Here is a 21,789-nt window from a genome sequence, read left to right as displayed (position 1 = left end):
ATTCCCAATCTTGCTGTAACCGCTTTATCAAAAAAGAAGTCGTCGCTTTGCTCCGAGTAAGGTATATTAAACAAAGGCTATGCCATCTCTTCCGCGAGAGTCATGGTCAATGTCGATCTGTGTGGAACCCTCCACTTCCTCCACAACGCTTCCGGGCCCCGGTTCCATCCCGTCTCCCGTCTTCGATTGAATGACCCTGTAGTTGCAGAAAACGTTGCCTTGCGGTACTGTACACACCCGTCAAGGGTCTGGTCTAAGGTCGCGCGAGGAGGTTGTGATCGTAGGGCGTTTCTCGCTGGTCGCTTGTCACCGGGATGGTGGGCAATACACTCAAGACAACGCCGATCTGGAGAAAAGTGTACGTGGCTTTTCAGTTGATCTGTACAGTGACGATGGACCTCTTGTACGGGAATAGTCGCTACTAAGGAGTCTGAACGTCACTTATGTCCGTTACCGGTGCATGAACGTTTCTCTACAATGCGATCATCGTCATCATCATTGATCGACCTCCATGATGCGTTTTATTCTAATCCTATCAATCACATCGATATTTTCACGAGAAACCATGATTGGCCTCGTTCTCGAATTAACATCAACTTGTCGCATGGTACGAAACGGCTACATGCGTGGCACTCTACTACATACAAATCTTGTAATAGATCTTTTCGTCCATACTACTGGTCAGCCACCATTGGGATATATAGCAGTTATTTACAGGTGTTGAGGAACCAAGCATCACAGGTCAGACAAAGAAAACGTGCGGTACACAGCCAGTTGAGGAGCCATGTCTTCTCGACTGTATACTAAACCGCATGTCACTAAGTTATGCCCTTGTAGGCTGAGCCCTTTAAAATAGGGGTTTGGAGTCCTTTGGAATTCTTTCAGCTAGACTTTTTCTCATGGCTATTGGGGAGTTCGATGTTACAAATACGATGAGAATCCAACTACTCCTGCCACTTCGTCATGCACCTTGTCGACACCAAATCGTCCCTACGGTACTGCTTAGAATGGGCGCCTAGTCTCGCAAAGAGGGGAGGAGGGATGCGACAAGTGGTGGGTGATTAAGAACACGGCGCAACATTACGCGGCGGGAGATGATTTTTCACGCTTTCACCAGAGAACACTTGCTCCGGCAACTGGGAGTAAAGGACGAGAAAACATTAGAGGAAGAGAAGCAAGAAAGAAACAGTTGGCAAGATACATCTACCGAACTCAACCCTGCACGCACATCTGCATCGCCTATCTGGAAATAAGCTACACGCGAGCTTCAGGTAAAGAGGATATATTCAACAACTGCTGCCTTCGACTTTGTGAGCGAACGGAAATCTGAGCATGATGACCTGCATCTCCGCGTATTGCTAGTCACTCTTGATAAATGGTACAGATCCATCTCACGTCAAGACAGTAGAAGGAACATGTACAACCGGCGCAATGTGAACGCAGTAGTGTGTGCCTAGAAGGAGTAGAGCATCCGCGCAATGGGTTGGCAACCCAGGTAAGCCAATTACCATGATTCCTATTGCCGCAATGAAAATGTGAGAGAACATTATAGAGTACGGGATCCGAGTTCACACTCATTTTGAAAGAGGTGGATGTGGTATACTATTTGCTTCAAGGATGGGTATATGTACCGTCTAGGCTTGTATTACTTGTGCTGTTCGAGTATGGCGTCCAGAATGTAGGGCTTTACAAAGGAGTCGTTCTTAGAGCATCTTGGGATGTATGTGTGTCATGTCAGACAGCGATCCACGCCTGATTAAGGATGAGATTAGGCTTTGCATCATGGGCGACTATGAACTTCCGGACCTAGGTCTTTCAGAGCATTGAATGGGGCTCTGAGAAGAGCTGGGAAACAGATTTTCATGTCCTCTCAGGTGAGCGGGCGAGATGAAGAAGGGGTAGAAATCCTTCCGCCAAACGATGCAATACGTGACATTTACGACCAGCCACAGAAGAGCAATTGACGATACATCACTTACTGCTGGCTTATTTCACGCAGGCATATACGCAAACACAAGGACACTAACTTGTTGAATCTGCTTGAATTGCACTCGTTACATCCAACAACCGCAACATCAGGGGTGTGTATATCTCCTCCCCTCACTCTCTTCTTCCACTTCGTCTACGCACCAGCATCTACAATCTTGTCCTATGCACCGCACTGCTATACATTAACGCCCAAATATATCAATCGACAGAAAAAAAAAAGGTATTCCTCATTCATCAGATATCGTCCCCAGTCCTTATTGCTCCTAAAGTATCCAACAGTATAGAACAATGCATTACAAAACAAGAAGAATAGGATTGAAAAAGCCGCCCAGCAACTCCAATTCAGAAAGAAAAAAAGACGCGGTCTTGAGATCTTGAACACCTTGACGAGGATGCTTTGTACAGGCGATGCGTAAAAGGGTAAACAGATGCCGTTGATATACAGAGGACGCGCCGTTTATGTGTGAGAAGGGTAAAGGAGGTTTCTTGCCGACGCCACTACCACCGAAGGGGTATCGGGTATCGTTGAACGTAGGACGTGATCGAAGCGAGCGACAAGCGGGCGTGTCTCATTGTGGCGAAGGCGAAGGCGAAGACGTAAGATCCAAAATATAACGCCCCAGGCTCCATGCATATGCCTTGCGAAAAGGTCGAAAGAGATGCGAACAGTCTATAATTACGTGCTTTTGTGCGATCAATCAGAGAATCCAGTCTTGAGGGTCAGGGGGGTATTTGTCGTCTGCCATGGGCCACATTAAGGTAGTCGACTCGACATAAATGGGTCTCGCTAAGAGAGTATAACAGATAACTGAAAGCCAGCAGTTTCTGTGCAGAAATCTGTACGCTCACTCCTTGCAGTCGTCCATGAAGGAATTCTTTGGCCAGTCGTACTTGGTAGATTTCCTGATTTAAGTTAGTATGCTCGAGGCCAGCGTGTTTGATGTGATGAAAACGTACCAGTCAGTGAGGTTGGGGTTCGCATAAGGCTCAGGGTGGGTCCTGATGTACTCTGTCGTCTCGTAACCCTCAGGGTCGCAAGTCATGATTTGAGCGTCCTCGGGCTGGTAAATGCGGATGTAGTCTATCCGCATGGTAGCAGGAAGGTCATTGGCCTCAATATCCTCGATGTTGATGGCGGCGAAACTGTTTGACATTCCGAAGTTGGCAATGACGGACATGGGCTCTTCAGGAATGATTCGAGTACCGATGTTGCCGTTGGCACGTGTCGCTAGTGCGTTCATGGTCCAGGTCTTGTCCTCTCCAACATACCACGTAATGAAACCCTCGTCACCAGTCTTGTATTCGAACGAATAAGTCTGGTACTGCTTGCCGTTGTACCAGTCATTGTTCAGGTTGGTCAAGCCAGAAATAGCCTGTTGGAAAGGTCCACCCTTGTAAGCGTTCATTGTGGTGATCGAGGTATCGTAGAGCTCCATTTGTTCTGGCTGAATGTTAGCTTGGCTGAGAGAAATACGAGACTGAAAACTCACCGTAATCAGGCATGTACCAGGTGTCGAAAGGAGCGGCTTGAAAAGACTGAGATACGACACCGATAGCGTTGCTCTCTCCAGGACCGAGGAAATGAACTGAACCTTCAAGGGCATCAATTTCAGGAGCGCTTCGTGATTTTCCGGGACTGGGATGATCTTCGCCCTTGCAGGTGCAAGCGGGCAACTTCATACCAGGCAAGTAGCTGAGACCGTCGTAAGAACTCTGGTTGGGTGTAATACCAACATCGCACTCATCGTGGTAGCTGTATGGCCAGAGGCCTTCGGTAGAGGCCAAGTAACCGGGACGAGCCAGGTTGCCCATCGTCCAGAAACCAGGCCAGAAACCAGAAACATTACCACGACCGGGTAGTGAGATGGAAGCCTCCAGATGACCACCCTTGTAACAGAGCTTGTTCCACGACTGGATCATACCGGAACGGTAATCGAGGCCGTGGCTAGGCTCCTTGGTAAACCTCAAGGCGAGATAACCATCTTCGGTGAAGGCTTGGTCGGGATCGTACCACTGCGAAGTGTCAGCTCTGGCCACTCAGAGCGAGCGCATCAAAACTTACCTCCAAATCCATAGTAGCACCGTACCAAATGTCAACAGCTTGGAAAAATGGGTCGTCACCATCATAGAAGGTGCGACCGGGGGTGTTGAATTCGTCTGAAAAGACGAGAACTTGCTTCTCGCCGTTGTAAGATGTTCGCGTCTTGACGTCGTCGGGGGTGTCCGGATCGATGAGACCTCTCCGGATGTTGGTCAGTAGCGGCTCGGTTTGCTTGCCTTCTATGCAAAGAGGGTTATCAGTGCAAGGGCCTCTTTCGGGCTTCGTGATGTCCTCGACGAAGGTGCTTGTATTTGTTAGTGCGATGACAAACAATGGGGCACGCAAACACGTACAGAATTGGGTACCCGATGAAGAGCATGAGCAAACCCAGCGCGAGAATGGCCAAGCCACCAAGATTGACTATACCTCTCCTCGTAAAGATATCGCAGTCTCTCTTGTCCTTCTCGTTGGGGTCGGGATTGTGCAAGTAGTCGTCCTTCTCCACATCTTCCGGGAATAGCAACAGACCGGCTGAGGGGTGAATGTTGAACTTCTCAGACACGGTCTGGGTGTTCAAGTCTTCTTCACTGCCGGCGCGCGACGGGGCTCGGGAGTCGTCAAAAGGCGAAGCAAATGGTCCTCCTGTCATGTCTGAACTCCAGCTTGTCCGCCGCGAAGAGTAGCCAGAGGGCGACTGCATGGGCGATTCATCGCGGTAGGAGCGCGTGCGCATCTTCTGAGGCGGCAGCAGCATCTCGGCCGACTCTGCAATGGCTGCATCGCTGTATATATGGGGCGATCGGATGCCAGGACTTTGGCTTGGTGCAGTACCGGGACGAGTTGGTTGGGTCAAGGAGCGGGCTGAATTGGTTCGTGCGGTGCTCGGTCGCACGGCAGGCGGCGGCGAGTTATCGTCGGTGGTAGGCTCGTGAGAGCCCGAGTTGAGGCGGAGATGGGGAGGCCCACTTCCCCTAGGCGATTGCGGCATCATGGTGCGAAGGAGCGTATGCGGTAGGGTTGGCGATGTGTTGCGATATGTTGCGATGTGCTGCGACTTTAGATGGCAGGGCGATAGGAGGTGTGTTCGTCAAGGTCGTTATGCAGGTGAAAACGAGTGTTGTGGTAACCTGCAGGCAAGGGATGAAGCTAGTAGGAAAATCACGAATGCGAAGTACCCTAAGCCCTATCGCTATCACTGCTGATTGTCGGGGAGCAGGAAAGAGGGCGGCGTGCAGAACGTGAGGAAAGTTGGGGAGGTCGAAGTTCAAGGGGAGGTGAATCGATGGCTCCTGGCCCAAACGGGGGCGCCCAGGATAAGGGACTTGGCAGGGCAGGCGGTCTTCAACGGCAGCAGGCGCGAATGAGTGATGACGCACGACTCGACTCGACTTGACTGGCAAGGACGCAGATGTTGGAATGCGATGGGCAGCGAGGGTGGGATAATAATGCAACAAAGAGCGAAGCCGGCTGGTGATGTGAGGGAACAACAAGCAGCAGGAATGGCGCAGTGTTCATAGGGTGGCAAGCTGTGTGGATGGTGGGCGAGCTTGGGGCTTTGTTCCTGACCGAGTCGGGCCCACACGGTTCAGGGAGGGCGAAGATCTCGAAGCACTACTAAGGAGCGGCCAATCGTCTCTGGCACGGCGCTTGCATGCGGCGACGAGAGAAAGGCCCGCTTACGCACACCAGCGGGAGCCTTGCTAAATTTACCACGACGTTTCAACACTTTTGCTCAAGCTCTCCTATGGTGGAGCCTGTCAAAAAGTACTCAAATTACCTGTCATGCGTCCTTCAACTGTCCAAATCTCGTGCTGTCGTCTGTCTGTTTGCTGTCACCCGCTCCCTATCGACAACTTCACCCAACATGTCAAGACCCGCTGCCACATTTCCCCGCCACGGTACATGCGATTGTTTCTAGGGAAACCTCCTGCACCCAACATCTAGCTCTGCATATCCCTCTCCTCAACATGGCATTCCAAGAAATCATACCGCTTTGCACGCGCAATCGATAGCCTAAGATCATCGCAGCTACCATTACGCGTCGGACCACATATAATAACCCGCAATCCCCAACCTCGCAAGCGCCTGACGGTACCGCACTTGATACATGTACGTGCGCTCGTGCTCAACGGCCGTTGAGAAGTACCTTCACCATCTTATTTCGTGTAGACCATCTCGCCCATCGTATCGTTGCCGAACATAGCGTGGCGATCTAACGCCGTCCTTTTTGATCCTTCCCAAATCCTTCTTCTCGGATCCCCGAGACGTCGATTGGCCTATGCTCTGTTTGCCCATCCCTCGCAGTCGCTACCATCAATCGTCGTCGGCTCTGCATCCTACCCCCTCACTATCTCGTGCCAACCTAGACTACTGCCGTTGCCCGGCTTCTTGACATTTCCCAGCCGTTCAATGTGGTTGAGACGGATCCATCTCCTTGTCCGGCGCCAAGCGCTACCTAGGGTACACCCGAAATGAAGCTCGGAGGCGCAGCAACACAGCGCTGTTCTGGAACCTTGCACCGTCCGGCCGAGGCATAGCCGGATTGGGCAGACTAGTGAGCTCCAGCAGCCAATCAACATGTCTGTCGACACGGCATTGCAAGGCTGACATCTCGACGGATACGAGGCTGGCGGCCAGCGAGCTGAGTTTAATACATCAATCAAGTGTACTCGCTATTTTGCTGAAGGTTCTTGCTACTGACGGTTGGAATTGCGCTGCGCGACTCGCGCCTGTTGCGTGGATTCACCAATGCCGCGTGCTTCGAGCACAGGCATCATGCCGTCATGCATGTTTTCTTATCCAAACATGTCCAGTAATTCAACGAGGAGGTTTGGAGAAAAGAAGTCGCAACGCACTGAAGCCCAAAGCATTGACCATCGTACATTGTAGAGATGCAGCTACACAGATCAACAGTCTTGTCCCATACACATGACTCAAATTGTCGTTGTTATCCATTGTCCGCGAGTATTGTGCCAAACCGAGAGGGCTGATCGAATCAATACCCGGAACGTTGAACACGCAGATCTACGATGACCGAAAAGCTTGAACCAGAGCTGAATTTCTGACGTCGCATCATAGCCTGCACGCTCCACCATCTGTCAGCAGTCCCTCGTCGACTATCCACCATATCCCAGCATCCCTCATGTTTCAAACGGCGTTATTTGCGCCATGGTCACCCACGCACATGACCTCAACTCGTTCAATGTAGATCGGCATGTGTACAATCCGTCTTGCGCATCATAGTTCATCTCATTTTCCCGTGCAGCGTGTGCAATGCAAGCTTACGACTCCACAGCAAGAGCTTTGAGGCCCACGATCCTGCCTTCCTTGTCATCGACTGCCACGACGTAGTACTCTGCCCTCGTGCCCTCGAGCTCCACCCTGAAGACCTTTACAGTGCCGTTCCCGGCTTCCTTCACCGCCTCCATGACCTTTTTGTATTGGCTATCGAAGCCGGTGTTCTGAACCTGTTCTACATTGGAGTTTCCGATGAGTGACTTCAGGTCCTCTGGGTCATTGTTAGCTGGGTCGTGCTGCTCGCAAGGCCGTGCAGGCGGGGAAAGGATTCCTACCAGCTGATACGTTGTCACCCTTGAATTCTAGCGCAACAGGTTCAAACGGTTCATCTGAATCGCTAACGTAGTACTCTTCTACCTGTTCTAGTATCTTCGGCACGGCAGTGTTCACGCTCTTGGTACCATAGCTCTTCTTCTGCGACGCGTCCTTGGTCTCCGCCGAGCCGGTGTCTTGATTTGCTTTGTCGAGAAAAGCGGCGTAGTCTGCGTCGGAAGACATGTTATGAAGGGTGGATCGCCGATCAAGCGAGTTGGAACTAACACGTGTGGAGGGGAAGGGACGTGGGACGAAGGCGATGGAGTAGAGGGTACGACGCGTGGGTTGGCTGTTTTGGACACAGGCGCAGAACGATGAGAAGGTTCTACGGTGGATGAGCCGCTGGATGGTGTGTGATACTGTAGAGATATTTGTTTTGTCCGCGTAGTTCTTTGTGTGTACTGGATATCGAGGGGGACGTCGAAGCAGCCTGTCCATGGTTTCGCGATTCCACGCGGTGCGATGACGCAACGGCTAACTGCGGGCATTTCCACGAGCAGTTGCGCGACCCCACCATGTGTACACATCAGGGCCTAACTCTCTATGAACAACATCACAAGCCCCATAGAGATCAACAGTCGTAACGACTCGAATCGCTTGCGCAGCAAGTAAAACGCAATTTCAAGCAAGAAAGGCATTTTCATTCTCGTAGTTGATTAAGCAGTACACACAACAACCCGCAAAAGGGCGAAACCAATGTAAGGTGCGCAGGGTATCATCGCCATGCGGAAGGACGTTACCACGTCTCTCCGATATTTTGCCCTCCAACTAGACATCCTCAACTCCCCAAATTCCAGGTAACTAATGTTTAAAAACAAGAAAAGTATTGTTGAACAAAGCGGCCTTACATACAACGCCTAAAGTCACATTCTCTGGTTTCCTAACCAGACTTTTGCTCAGCTGGAGTGGCTGCGTGAGCAGGAACGCCGTTCGTAGGCGCGTTGCGAGGGCTGCTGCGCTCAGACTTTGGCGCGCTAGGCTTCACGTCGTCACCCTCATCATCGTAGTTCTCATCGACGTCCATGTGTCGAGCAGCCGGCTCGTGATGTTCCGGTCGCTCCTGTTTTGGTGTTTCCGACATGCGAGACAACGGTCGCGCAGCTGCCATGGGTGGAAGCGAAGGCGGGTGGTGAGCCGCCTCAGATGGATGGTACCCATCGTTGAAGCCACGAGGATCAGGCCCCTCTCGAGGGCTCTGACGTGGAACTTGAGGAGATGACATGCGGTGTGGGGGAGTTGGACGACGGCTGTGAGGCTCTTCCATCTTCTGACGCTTTTCTTCATTCGAAGGAGGCTTTGCGCTCATATGATCAGATTCGGCCTCCCATTCGCGGTGTCGTTTGACTGGTGGAGCGGTCGGCGGCCGGTCGTCACGTTCACGGGCTGCTTGCTCAGCAGCAGTCTGAGCAGAAGCTGGCGGAGGAGCTCCGCTAGCAATACCACCGGTGGCGGAGGGATCAGCATGGTGTTGATATGGCCCTTGGTAGCCGTTCCGTGGAGATCCCGCTCGGTTCTCGACGATAGGACGTACTTCCGGTGGAGGACTTGTAGGGCGGACACCATAGGGAGGCACGGCACTCTGGCTAGGGGCTTGAGTTGGTGGGCCACCGAGACCGGTAGGTGGTGGAGGAGGTGGAGGAGGAACACTACCAGCGTGAGGGCCGTAGTTTGGATTGGAAATACGGTTAGGCTGGGGTGGCTGCTGTTGGTGCAGTGGTGGCTGAGGTTGTGCATGGACAGCTTGAGGCGTAAGTTGCGGAGGCTGAGGATGGTAAGGGCTAGGGGCAGCATGGTGCGTCTTCGGCGACGGAGACATGCCACGGCGCATTGGCCCTGGTGGACCTGGCGGTGGGGGGCCAGCTGGGCCTTGAGGACCAGGACCGTTTGTAGGAGGGCGAGAAGGCTCTGCGTATGATCTAGGTGCTTCCTGTCTTGGGCTTACAGGCCTTTGAGGAGCATGCTGAGTAGGTGGCCGGATGCCCTCGCGCTGCTCATATGGGTTCAGCTGCTGCGGCGGAAGGCCGGGATCGCGAATCTGAGCGAGGGGACGATCCCATCCAGGCGCTAAGGCTGGGGGAGCAGGACCTTGCGGAGGTTGTTGAGGCTGAGGAGCGCCCCATTGAGGAGCTGCAGGGCCATGGACAGAAGCAGGCTGGTAGGCTTGAGGGTGCACGTCTTGTGGAATGGGAGCGTTGCCCTGGTTCGGAGCGCCTGCAGATGTCTGTCCGTTCTGCAAAAGTTGTAGGCGAGCCTTGATGTGTACATTTGACGGATCGAGATCGGCCGCACGCTGGTAAGCGTCAAGTGCATCCGCAGTCTGGTTGTTGCAAGACTCGTACTGCGCCATTGTTAGCGAAGAACTTCAACCTTCAGGGAAAAGGAGCTACTTACAAGTGTGCCGAGATCGTACCAAACTTCCGAAATGTTAGGGTTGAGGCGGATTGCACGGGAGTATGCGTCCAGCGCGTCGCGGTACTGGTTGATCTGGTAGTATAGTACACCAATGCTGCACCAGAAGGTTGGGTTCCTGCCATCACGGTAGACCGCTTGCTGATAGGCCTCGTAAGCTTTGGGATACTTCTGCTGTGACATGTAGCAACGTCCAAGCAGGTACCAACTTTGCGCATCCGTTTGGTCTAGAGCGATGATTAGATACACGCGCATAACCACATGGGGATACAGTACTTACCGGAAGCAACAGACTTCTCCAGGTACTCAATGGCCTGCTCCTGGCTGGCGTAATTTGTGCTCTGCTGGTGGTGTAGCCATCCCAGCTGCTGTAGGACCTTGGCGTGGTTGGCATCACGCTCGAGGACCCGGCGATAGGCGCCCTTGGCCGCTTCGAACTAGAAGTAATGTCAGTGGTGAGAGCTTACAAGATTGGGTGGCACAAACCTCTTTCTGTTGTTCGTACACATGTCCAATCTGGAACCAGATGTCCTCCTCGGTCAGTGGGCGAGGAGGGTTGGTGACAATGTACTTGAAGCAGTCCAGACTTTGGTTGAACTTCTGCTGCTGCTTGTAGATTATGCCAAGGCGGAAGTAAATCTCGTTTGCCTTTTCGAATGTGGGTTCCATGCGCATGACCTGTGAGAAGGCCTCCTCGGCGTGCTCCAAGGAGCCATAGCGATCGTATAGTATTCCGATGCCATACCAAAGCTTAGGCTCCTTTGGGTCAGACAGATGGTATAGAGCTTGCTGGTAGGCAGAGTATGCTTGCTGCAAGTCGTCCATCATCAGATAGCAGTGGCCTAGTCATGTTAGCGACGTGATGCGAGTGATGCGCGCAAAGTCCTTACCGAGGCTTCCCCAAACGTCACCATTGGCCTGGTCGACCTTGAGAATAGTGCGCAGGTATTCGACAGCTGCTGGGAAGGCATCTTTGGTGCGCAAAATACACGCGATACCTTGCATAGCTGGCACAGACCACTGGTTGAATTTCAAGGCCTGTTCGTAGCATTGCATGGCGCCATCGTAATCTTGCATTTGCTCAGAGAGAGAGCCTGCTGTGTGTTAGTTTGAGCCCACGCTGCATACAATGGATACCAGCTTACCCATTTGAGTCCAGACAGCCTCGGTCAATTGTCCCAAGTACTGCGATTGTGTCTTGGGCTGGTTGACGTGCGGCGGGTGTCCATTTACCTGCGCGTGCGCCGGATGCTGCCCAAGATGATGCGGGGGCATGCCCGTGGTGGGCGAAGGTTGCTGGTGTTGTGCCATGAAGGCTGCTTGCGACTGATCAGGCTACAATGCGACTGGTGCGCTACGGAAGCCGCGACAGTGATGGAATGGTTTGGTGGTGGGGAAGACAAGACCAGAGCAACTTGATGGGTCGCCGTGTTGTCTATCTGAATGAGTCAGGAGATGGAGTTTGATGGTTGTGGTGGAGGATGGATACGTACAGTCGGGCGTGGGAGCGCGTCTTGCAAGCGTACTGACGGGTGCGAGTCGAGGCGTGGAGAGGTTGGCGCGGAGAACGACAACAGTGCGCAGAGGAACACGGATGGTGTGGACCCCGACTTGGTTCTACAGTGTCGTGTGAGAGCAACAATGTTGTGGTCTTTGCCACGGGGTGGGTTGAGAAGGAAAGACTGATGTGAGATGCAGCCTCGTGGAAGAGAAAACAGATGAGGAAGCCGCAGACCAACAGATGGAAGGGGCGCTCCAACGTCCCTTCCATCAGACGTGGGTAAGGGGACCAGATGTTGCAGGGATATACTTCTTAGCGTCCACGCTAAGAAAGACCCACTTCTGTGGGCATCTTGCCGTAAATTACGTGCCTAGCATCGCAAAGCGCTGGCTATCCGCCGCGACCCATGCTTCCACCGGCGCTCTACTGTGCCACAGCAACTTGGTACTAGGTAACAGACGAACCATCTTTATTGATTACTTTGCACCATTTGGCACCATTGTCGACTCTGGCGGAATAGGTGCTATGTTTCAGATTGTTCCGTGCGGATCTGGTACCGTTCGTCCCAGGTTCACCGAACAGCGGAGCCGATGGACTGACACGCTACCGCTATTACGCTATATGCGCCGCATCTAGAGGACAGATCAATCTTGTTTCGCCGATTTTCTACAGCCATAGTTATACTGCCAACACAGAACGCCACAGCTTCTGCCTGAACAAGTTAATGGGGTCACCGCCGTTGAGCTATCTATGGATGGTTCGAGCATCAACTAGCTTCAACTACCACGATGCACCATAATTCACACAAACTTTGCTTCAGTATCGCTGCACACAAGGCGACCATCACGTCGCGACACCCAAAGTCGATCGTAGATATTTTCTTTTCCCGAGACTGGGTCCTCGCGCAGCGGGGCTTTATGGGAGGCGTCGCCACATTGCCATGCCAGCCACTCAGACCCCAATCGTCGCCCTACGACGCTCAGCCTGGGAAGCCCACTAGGCAAAACGGCATGGTTTTCATTTCGGAAATCGCAGGAATGGGCTGATGTAGGGCCTGCAAAAGGGGGCACGAGCGACGACAATGGTGCTGACACAGCTGGTGCGCACCCACAGACAGTGCCGTCCAAAGGCCGGGGGCGGGCGATCAGCCAGCCCTCCACATGAGAACAGAGAAGCCTCCGTCGTCTGCTTAGCGGCTCTCGGCATGCATCGTAATGTGACGCAGTTGTCCTCCGCTCCCGCGTCCTCGGCAAAAAGGCTCGTGTCACCCAATCCACCCCCTGCCGCAGCCTGAATCTGACAAGAGTCGATCATTAGTTGGCGCATGAGCATGCAACCGGGATTGCGTCGCCTCGGTGCAGGACCAAGCCGCTGGCATCTGCCGCCCTCCAGTCGAGCCATGATTGCGTCCAAATTTCTTGGCTTGCTGCAGCCCACCGTACCCGTAGCACATCTGTCGATACCGTTTCCGTCGCTGGTGTCCACGGAGCAGCGTGACCGAGAAAAGGATATCGGGCCGCCGCTAACGAAAGCCCCTCTCTTAGCATCTGGGCTCAAGAACCGCACCCACGTGAAACTCCAAGCTTGTGGATCCAGGGCTGGCCTGCGCGCGTCATCACAGCCGTGCCGGTAAGCGAGGCTGTTTTTTAAAGGGACTGCTGTCTTACCAATGAGGAAGGTCCATTCATCTGCTTCACCAAATCTATTGTGCTGCGACTCCCCAGCTGCCGCCACTATCTCCAATGCTCTCTATACATAAGATGCTTGATTGCGGCGGATCTGTGCGGTAACGGCGAGGCGCACGCGAAACGCACCAGCAGCATGTTTCGTCGCAGTGCGGTCTGTCAGGTCGAGGCTCAGATCTGTCTCGCGCCCGTCCACCCGCGTCGTGACCCGAGAACCCGAGTGTGGTTGGTCGTGGATATATAGACTTTCACTTCTGCCATCAGCGACATGACTTCTGTACGCACTACTACTATCGTCTTTTCGAAACGTGTTATGTGGGACGATGAAGGATGAGCCTCGTCTTGGCACCTCTGCTGGCGGCTGCGGCCCGGGGATTTTGCTGAGTCCATCATCTAGTTGCCTGGCGAGCGGTACCCGGTAATTGCTTCTGACTTATCTACATCGCTAGCCCTCGATGAACTGCTTCGCAAGCAAACATGTCCATAACACAGGGAAGCATCTATCAATAAACTGCCTCCCCGCATTATCGAGCAAAGCTACGTATTTAGCCAATACACCTCGCCCATGCCAGCGGTAATCCATGGTAGCCCCCTACCTACTATCGCCCCTCACCTAGTGTAAGATTCATCCGAGTGTTGCACCAAGCTTGATGCTTCCTCTCACCTGCATGCTGCGCGCTGCGCGCTGTCACGTACTATTATACGACTGGCAAGCTCTCGCTCCCCGGAGTGTACAGCAGCAGGAACATGGCTCTATCCGCGAATTGCTACGATCTTCCCCTCTACGATGCCATCCGGGTGACTCTGCATGTAGCTAATGCAGCTGGTCGACGGACCCCGGGCGACATAGACGAGTGGTTGGTGACCGCCGTTGGCTGACAGGTTGTGCACAATCGCTGTTCTGTCGACATGTTGCTAGTCGCTGCTGGTGGAGGAAGGTCAAGCATTTTTCCGATACCCACTTATCACCCCCACTTGATCCCTCGATTGTCAAAGCAACAGCGTTGCATGCCCATAGCAAGCTCAAAGGAATGGAAAGGCGCATGATGCGTTGTGCTACCTTTGCATCATCGTCAGGCCTCCAGATCCCGCCGTTCACTTCGTAGGAGCCTCCAACGGTCGAGACTCATCATGCTTCCAGTATCTCAGCGATGTGTTTGGCTGGGAACCTTGGTTCGTGTACGCCATCAGCTTGTCATGAAGATGTTCGCCTCAGGGTTGTGTGGGACCGAGCGGCCTCTCGGTGCAACCCTGGGAAAGGTGGGACCACATCCACCCTCCTTCCGGGATGACAATCCCGAGGTTGAAACGGGCTGCATGAGCAATCATGCGGGCTGCAGGCCGTCTTTATCAAGAAAAGCAAAGATGTAAGCAAGGGCACGGAGGCAGATGCGGCGCTTTTCGCTACGGCTATCGTCGCTCTGTTGCCGAACCGATGCCGCAGGGAGAGGTAAGTGTTGTTTACATGCAAAGCTGCACGCTGCGAGTGCCTTTGACACCAGGCTCTATTTTCGTGTCGCACGGATATACCGTACGTTTTATTAAATCACAATCCAATATTCAGAAAGTGCATCGGCGTCACCGTCGCAATTCCATGAGTCAAGCGCCATCTGCCAGGGTCTATCAATCAGTCCAAAGGAATTCCTTTTCTCTCTCAGTACAATATGGCGACGCTCAACAACCATGGTTCAGGCACACGTGGTTCACCGCATCGGAGCGCATCACAACCTCGCAATGTGGCAAGGACAGCTTCGAAGCCCTGTCTGTTTAAAGTTGCATGAACCGGAAACAAACAACGGAGAATGCCGCATTCTGGATTGACCATCACTAATACTATGGACGTGTCTGCGCTTATACACGACAACCAGTAATATCCAAATCAGATATGATTTCCAGAAGCTTAATCGCATGATGAGGTGGGCGCAAATCAGCCTTGGGACCCTGGAAGGTAGCTGTATCGCGTCTTCATCACCTTGGTGTGTCACTACATGAAACACACAGAAAAGAACGCGCCTTTCGCGACTACATCAAGCACGATTCTCTCACTCTATAATACATCATATGTGCTCTTTCCTTCTCTTACTTATGTGCTTGCGCTACTTCTCCATCATACAACCTCAACACGAGGTGGCGCGTCATGGTTGCGATTGTGTCTTCCGTCTCTGTACTCGATACCACCGTGCGCCATCTCATCTCACCAAACGCCAGCGCGGTAGACCCCACTATCAACAATTGAATTACATCATGGCGTAATGAACAATCGTCTTTCTCTCGCCTCTTACCTTTCTTCACTGCTCTTAGCGGCTACACTTGCGCCGTACTTCTCCATTCCGTCGGATCCACACTGTCACGGTTGCAAGGTGGCAAGAACCTACGAAATAGTGTGCAGGCGATGGATAGACTTATCGCTTACCCCTACTGGGTTCCGATCACAATATGGGAGAAGCTCCATATGGACCAGTTCAAATAGTCAAGAGCCAACAAAATGAACAAAGCGGCATACGACGCTAGAACAGCATACATAACAACAAGCATTACGAACCCGGCATATTAATTATTAGCGTCGAAGCCAGTTCCGGCACAAGCTCACCAGGCTTCGACTTCACTTTCAACTTTGACACTATCGTTGGTCCTGAAAATCTCAACATGAACATCACTTCTGTGTCATCCCGCACTATTATTTTGGACTTCACTAGAATCTGCTCGACTGCGCGGGAAGCAGAGATACTGAACCTGGCGCTAGCGAGGGTTACCATTGCTATGCATGGCAAGCTTGCGATGGTTGTCAAACGTCTGAATATTGATGGGTACTCCACGACAGCTGATGGTGGCGCAACTAGCGCTAGGAATGAGCACGAGAGAGAGAGGAAGATAAAGCCCTGGGTTTCTAGTGAGCAGAGATTGCGAGAACATGGGCTTCAGTGTGGGTAGTATTAGTATCGACAAAGCATGTGTCCCGTAATAGGTACATGTACATTAAGCGCCAGCAATGGTATCCAATCTAGCTCCACTGAACTGGAAGGCGTCGTGCAGGCTCGAATGGAGACATTATAGCATTACAAGCTACAGAAGACGTACGGTTTCGGATCACATTCACGTTTCTGCATTTGTGTGACAACTGGTTGTAACTGAAATAGCAAACTAATGTAACCCTTTTATCACAATGAGCATTCGATAAATGAAAGCCATCACTACTGATTCGATTGGTATATCCTCACACTATCCACGAAACTGCTACAGGTAAGGAACAGTTCCAATGCAGTATTACCATACACTGGCGGTCCTACATTAGCCTCCTATGGCTGCTCTAGTGCCACTGTGAAAGCTGAAAGCAGGTGTCACATCGTACTTGACAGATTGTTCTTCAAGAAGAAACCAACTCATATATGTGGTAGGCAAGATGATATACCATCCTAGAGATCTACTTGACAGTTGTAGATGTACTATATCTGGCTTTCGCTATGGCACTAGAGGGATGTCCTAGGATTCGGTCCGAGAGCTGCAACAACATAGGATTGCACTTGTATGTACCAAGAACTTCAAGACTATTATCATACACCCTGCCTTTGTATCATGTCCTGTTTAGGTCATTGCTTTCAACCTTGCCATTGATCCTATCTTATCTCCTACCTCTCAGCCACCTCGCAGTACAAACACCAAGTTACCTAGTGCTGACTGTACCAAGCCGCAAGGACAATAATAAATTCTCCACATCCCGAAGTTAACATTGGGGAAATAGTACCGAGCCCAACAGGCTGCCGGTTACTTCCGCAAGCCGCCCGTTTCATGACAGGTGTAAGCCCTAACACGCGGCATTTGGCACCAAGATGTATTCATCTGCATTCCGTTCCGAGATTTGTAACGAAACGTCAGTGCTTGAAAGGCTTTGCTTGTCTTGGCTTCCCTTGGAAGGCACATCACAGCGACGGATGGAATTGACCCGCACCCAAGACTAATCCAAGCTGTATACGTACGTAGATACTCCAAGCCTTGACCTGCATGCAAGGCAGATATGGAGACAGTGGCACCAAAGCCTCGACGTCACAATGAACACGTATAGAATGAGATAGGGGTACCTTTATATCGATACTATTACATACTGTACCCATCCACTCCCTTAGAATCCAACTTAGATAAACGCAAACATCCAGGGTATATATGTATTCCTAAACGCCCATGCGCCGTGGAGACAGAGAAAGTTTGCCAAAGAAGTGGCAGTCCTGACATGATCGGGCCGAGACCCGGCCGTATCGCGCATGCGTCGGAGCTTAATGCACGTGTGTTTGCTCTCGCAGCCTCGCAATCGGTTCCTGTTGGGAAGGTGGGCGTTCACTCCGGCCTTGTTTCGGCGGTAGTTTGTCCCACGCACGAACTCAAGAATGAAGCGTCATCTCCCACAGCCCTCATCCTCTCAGAAGTTAACCAGCCAAGAAAAGTGGAATGATTCGGCCCTTCCCCACCCATCAATCCTGTTCTTTTCCCATATACCATCCCCACATCTTTCCACAACCTTGCCGTTATTTCAACCGCGGCTCTTTGTCTTTGTCTTGTTAACCCCCACAAAAAGTCTCCGCTTTTGTTTGTCGTCCAACGTTTATCGATCCATGGTGCGGCTTACTTTCTGACTTCTTGTGTTCCCGTTCGTTTCGTTACGAGCCGATTGCAATGGTATCGAGTTACTCTACTTGCTGACTTTCTTCCACATGCAGCCTGTACACATGCCTTGACTTCTGTTCATGACTTTGTGCTCTCTTTGTGTCTCTGGGCAGGGGTGTCCGAGTCGTAGCTTTTCTGCTTCTTCGCATATGCGTAGTATTGGGCCGTTGTTGGGTTGTGGTTGGGGTATCCAATGGTTGCACACGTGTATGGTGTAGACGATGTAGCACATGTTCAGGGCAGTGAGGTTGCGGCCGTATTGAGCGCAAAAGAGTCGCTGAGTGAGCGGTGCGAAGAGCGGGACGACGCGAATCGGGACAATATACTTTTTGCTCAGGTCGGTTGAGCTAGATCTCTAGGCTCGGTCGATGTGAGGTTTCGGATTGTATTGTGATGCTCTTTGGACCAGCGATGAGCTCTTCTTGTATAGCCTTCTACTGCAGTCGTGAATAGTCTCAACACCACCTCTTAACAATCTTGCGGCAACATCCCAGCGAGCGAGTTTCTGTCGGATCCGGCCTTGAAATTGCTTATTGCGTCCTCTTACGGCCTTTGTAGCTTGGCCAGAGAGCAGCCTCAAGCCTGGAAATTGCTACCCGATATCGACGATGCAAACCTCAAGGCTGAGCTAGCGCAACGACTTCGAACAACGAACGTACTTGGCGAAGAAGAAGAAAGTGCGCCGACGGTACAAGAGACGAACTTAGGGACGAGTGCGCCAACAAGAGGAGAGGGGAGGAGAAGAGAAAAAGAAGAGGAGGAACAAGTGGCCAACGTACCCCTTGACATCGAAATTCAACGTGGACACCATCATTTTGAAATATCGTTTGGATTGAGACGAGGGAAAAAAGCAAAGACGTTAGAGCGCAGCTTCATGTTGCACAGGCCGCTCTCTCACCCCCATCTTACATTTCCCACCCTTACCGCGTGGCGTTACATATCCCTTCTTTTACACAGCGGCTTTACGAGAAAGGCTTTACTTCAATGACGGCATAGGCCGAAGGAAGGAGGGCTGCAGCGCGTGTCCGTGCGGCTGAGGACGCGGGCGTGACCTACGTCCCGGAGTGTTGGTTCGCGCGTGCGGTGTGTGTGCGTGTGCTTACTTGCTACCCCCAACACATTGGTTCGTTGTTGTTGCCTTCTTGTGCTTGTTAATACCGACACACCGTTAGACTCGATGCTTTGTTTCTTGCTGATACAGTGTGCAGTAATTGCGAGTGGGATCTTTACCTGAAGCGTGGGAGATAAGGGGACGACCTGTCAATCAGTGGTTCGCGCTTAGCCGCATCAGGAAGCGAAGACGGCAAATCATACTCGTTGTACGTACGACCTTCCTCTCTTTTGCCGTCCCCACGTTCCATGCTGCTCTCTCTCATCACCCACACCGCTGGATTGCGGGCCGTCACGCACTACGTTCTGGCGCTTATCGTGGTATTCTATTGTTCAAACCGTGTTCCGAGGTCAAGGAGCGCCCCATCTCACGGCTGAACCTTGGTGGTGGGTCCCAGATGCGCCTTCGAGAAGGTGCGGCACGGCGAAGGATGGTCTAATATATGATTGAACAAATAGCATTATTCCGCCTGGACGCCTTGAGCTTTACAAATTCGTCACCTGCAGGACTATAATAATGTTGTGTTATAGCCACAGTCGAAAGAGTGGCTTGGTTTGAGGTGTCAAACCAACGACGCTCACATCCCTCGGACAATGCGAATCCCTACCGATACTCATACATGCTCGGCGACCTATGTCCGCGATTACCGCGACAAAAGAGCTCCTCAAGTAAGGTCAGTTCGATCACGTATGGAGAAAGAATTATCCATAAACTCACACAAGACTGGCCCGCATATGAATGCCGATTTTTGAAATTGCTTCTGTCGACCGATCCTAACCAGGAACGAGTCAGCAAATCTACCGACATGGAATCAGGACTTCGGGCGCGAAGGTCAACTGTACTCACTCACCAGAAAATCTATGTCGTTTTCTCTCGTCCTCTCAGACATCTGTTACACTGATGTCTTCCACCACGTCCTCTGACGATGGAGCAGCGTAATTTACTTAGATCTCTGTCAGTGACTTTAGCCTGCACTCATACGAGGTTAGTATACTAAAACTAGCTTGTTCATCAGCCTTAGTCAATCACTTCCAGCATCGAGATCTCTACTTCGTACCCAGAACAAGGCGTTTCCCATGATAGTAGCAGCACGCGATTGGCCGGCTCAAAAGCCGACTGTTAGTGCATGACACCACACGCAACACCGCACGTTACTCATTGGTAAGGGAGGACAACGGGTCGCCTATCGAGGCGAAAATCCCGATACTATGCGCATGATCGTGCATATGAGGGGCCACCCTTGTAGAAAGCGAAAATGACATTTTGGATGTTTTGGCAGTAAGGGATTTTCGACATAGGAAATGCATCCTTTGATCAAGACTTAGCTTTAGCCATTGCTGTGGCGATCCTGCTTTACACCTACATGTGCCATTGTTTGTTAAATGCATGTATGCTGACACTTCGTATCTTGTAGTACCAACGTTGCTTTTGTAAGACGATCTAACCACGATAGAGTTAAACAGGCGGATGTAAGCGCTAACATACTAACATACACGACGACCGTCTGCTCTCTCTGCGATATCATAGCCGGAGCCCTGTACAGCTCACCACAACCTCTACTCTAATATCGACTAGCCTTAGTGCAAAGGCTGTTCAATGACTAATTTACCGAAGCCTCTTCCAAATCCGCCAATCTTGATAACTTCCTGTAACGCCTCCTCGGTCGTGCCTCGAAATACTTCCACATTTGGAAGCCCGAAGTGACTACCATAGTTGTCCACCGTCCATTGCAACGCTTTCCAAGCATTCCAGTGGTCTTCCGGCCTGGAAGGCAGATCGATGGCATGAGGAACACCAGGCGGCTGGATGCGCCAGCCATCTTTCGTGTACGCCACCGGCATCCGAAACCCACCATCGAACTTGGTCACAGAGGCCAGAACTGCTGCTGAGTTCCTCACGCTATGTACGACTAAGTGCGCTGTAGACGGGGTGCCCACAGCATCGAGAGCATGAGAGATTGGTCCCTGGTCCAGAGCTTCCAGCACGGCGGCGATATCGGATACAACGGTTGATGAGGCGTAGTCGAAACACAGTGCGGCCCCAACACTCTTCAGTAGCCCATGACGGGCTGGCGAAGCAGTCACTATGATGTTCTGACAGCCACTGGCACGCAGAAACTGAACAGTGCTGAAGCCAACGCTAGACGAGGCGCCCCAAACCAGGACAGGGCGGGTGTAGGCGACCGGGGCGGTAGGCAGTGGAAATTGGAACAGGTTGAAGACCGCGTCTGCAGCTGTCATCGTCACTGTTGTCAGAGCTGCTGCGTGGGACTCTGGGAGATTGTGAGGTACTTCAAATACCATGTCGTCGGGGCACGCGAGGCGGCTTTGATGTGAACCATACTTCAATGGTCTTCCGATGCCCGAGGGCGTATATCCTGCTACAATAGTTCCCTTTCTGAAACGCGACCCAGTAGGTGCTGACAAGACAATCCCAGAGAAATCGTATCCGATGACCGTCGAACGGATGCCAAGCTCTGCATGTTTGCTATCTGCTGGATTGATACCAGAGTAGTGCACTTCAATAACCAACTCGCCAGATGCGATCTCTTCGTGGTTGATGTCGTTCCCACGAACCTGTATCTCTCCGTCCTCGTTGACATACAGGGCTTTGTTGGCAGCCAGGGTCATGGTGTAAGGTGGTATCGTTTGTTCTGCGGATGCGAGCAACGTGGGTAAGACTGAAGTACAGATAAGGGTATTGATGAGCTGATGTAGTGGTGTCCTTGGGAGAGTATCGTCCTGTGGCTACTGTTTTAAAGGTATGAAGTTGAGATGAGTTGCCA

General features: G+C 51.9%; 6 protein-coding genes across 6 annotated transcripts; 2 read left to right on the top strand and 4 right to left on the bottom strand.

Annotated features, from left to right (window-relative positions):
* Positions 1–2,834: 2,834 nt before the first annotated feature.
* GT037_009910 (glycoside hydrolase family 16 protein) lies at positions 2,835–5,021 on the bottom strand (the record flags this gene model as incomplete). The annotated part of the gene is made up of 5 exons (XM_038934957.1): positions 2,835–2,892; positions 2,947–3,430; positions 3,480–4,002; positions 4,052–4,334; positions 4,384–5,021. 5 exons carry the CDS (start codon positions 5,019–5,021, stop codon positions 2,835–2,837), a joined length of 1,986 nt encoding a protein of 661 aa, XP_038782371.1.
* Positions 5,022–7,311: 2,290 nt separating this feature from the next.
* GT037_009909 (uncharacterized protein) lies at positions 7,312–7,825 on the bottom strand (the record flags this gene model as incomplete). The annotated part of the gene is made up of 2 exons (XM_038934956.1): positions 7,312–7,538; positions 7,603–7,825. The coding sequence occupies 2 exons, from the start codon at positions 7,823–7,825 to the stop codon at positions 7,312–7,314; spliced, it is 450 nt and encodes a 149-aa protein (XP_038782370.1).
* A 697-nt stretch (positions 7,826–8,522) lies between these two features.
* On the bottom strand, positions 8,523–11,362 carry GT037_009908 (uncharacterized protein; the record flags this gene model as incomplete). The annotated part of the gene is made up of 6 exons (XM_038934955.1): positions 8,523–9,980; positions 10,034–10,278; positions 10,332–10,488; positions 10,538–10,893; positions 10,942–11,145; positions 11,197–11,362. The coding sequence occupies 6 exons, from the start codon at positions 11,360–11,362 to the stop codon at positions 8,523–8,525; spliced, it is 2,586 nt and encodes an 861-aa protein (XP_038782369.1).
* Positions 11,363–11,792: 430 nt separating this feature from the next.
* GT037_009907 (uncharacterized protein) lies at positions 11,793–12,188 on the top strand (the record flags this gene model as incomplete). The annotated part of the gene is made up of 1 exon (XM_038934954.1): positions 11,793–12,188. The coding sequence occupies one exon, from the start codon at positions 11,793–11,795 to the stop codon at positions 12,186–12,188; it is 396 nt and encodes a 131-aa protein (XP_038782368.1).
* Positions 12,189–15,629: 3,441 nt separating this feature from the next.
* Positions 15,630–16,126, top strand: GT037_009906 (uncharacterized protein; the record flags this gene model as incomplete). The annotated part of the gene is made up of 2 exons (XM_038934953.1): positions 15,630–15,706; positions 15,754–16,126. Coding segments are annotated over 2 exons (450 nt in total), but the record flags the coding sequence as incomplete, so codon positions are not given.
* Positions 16,127–20,581: 4,455 nt separating this feature from the next.
* GT037_009905 (uncharacterized protein) lies at positions 20,582–21,634 on the bottom strand (the record flags this gene model as incomplete). The annotated part of the gene is made up of 1 exon (XM_038934952.1): positions 20,582–21,634. One exon carries the CDS (start codon positions 21,632–21,634, stop codon positions 20,582–20,584), a length of 1,053 nt encoding a protein of 350 aa, XP_038782366.1.
* Between the last annotated feature and the right edge of the window lie 155 nt (positions 21,635–21,789).

This window comes from Alternaria burnsii (genome assembly GCF_013036055.1).
Source record: "Alternaria burnsii strain CBS107.38 chromosome Unknown 701, whole genome shotgun sequence".
Taxonomy (NCBI): Eukaryota; Fungi; Ascomycota; class Dothideomycetes; order Pleosporales; family Pleosporaceae; genus Alternaria; species Alternaria burnsii.
Note: the sequence above shows the minus strand (reverse complement) of the source record. Positions and strands in the feature narration are given on the sequence as shown.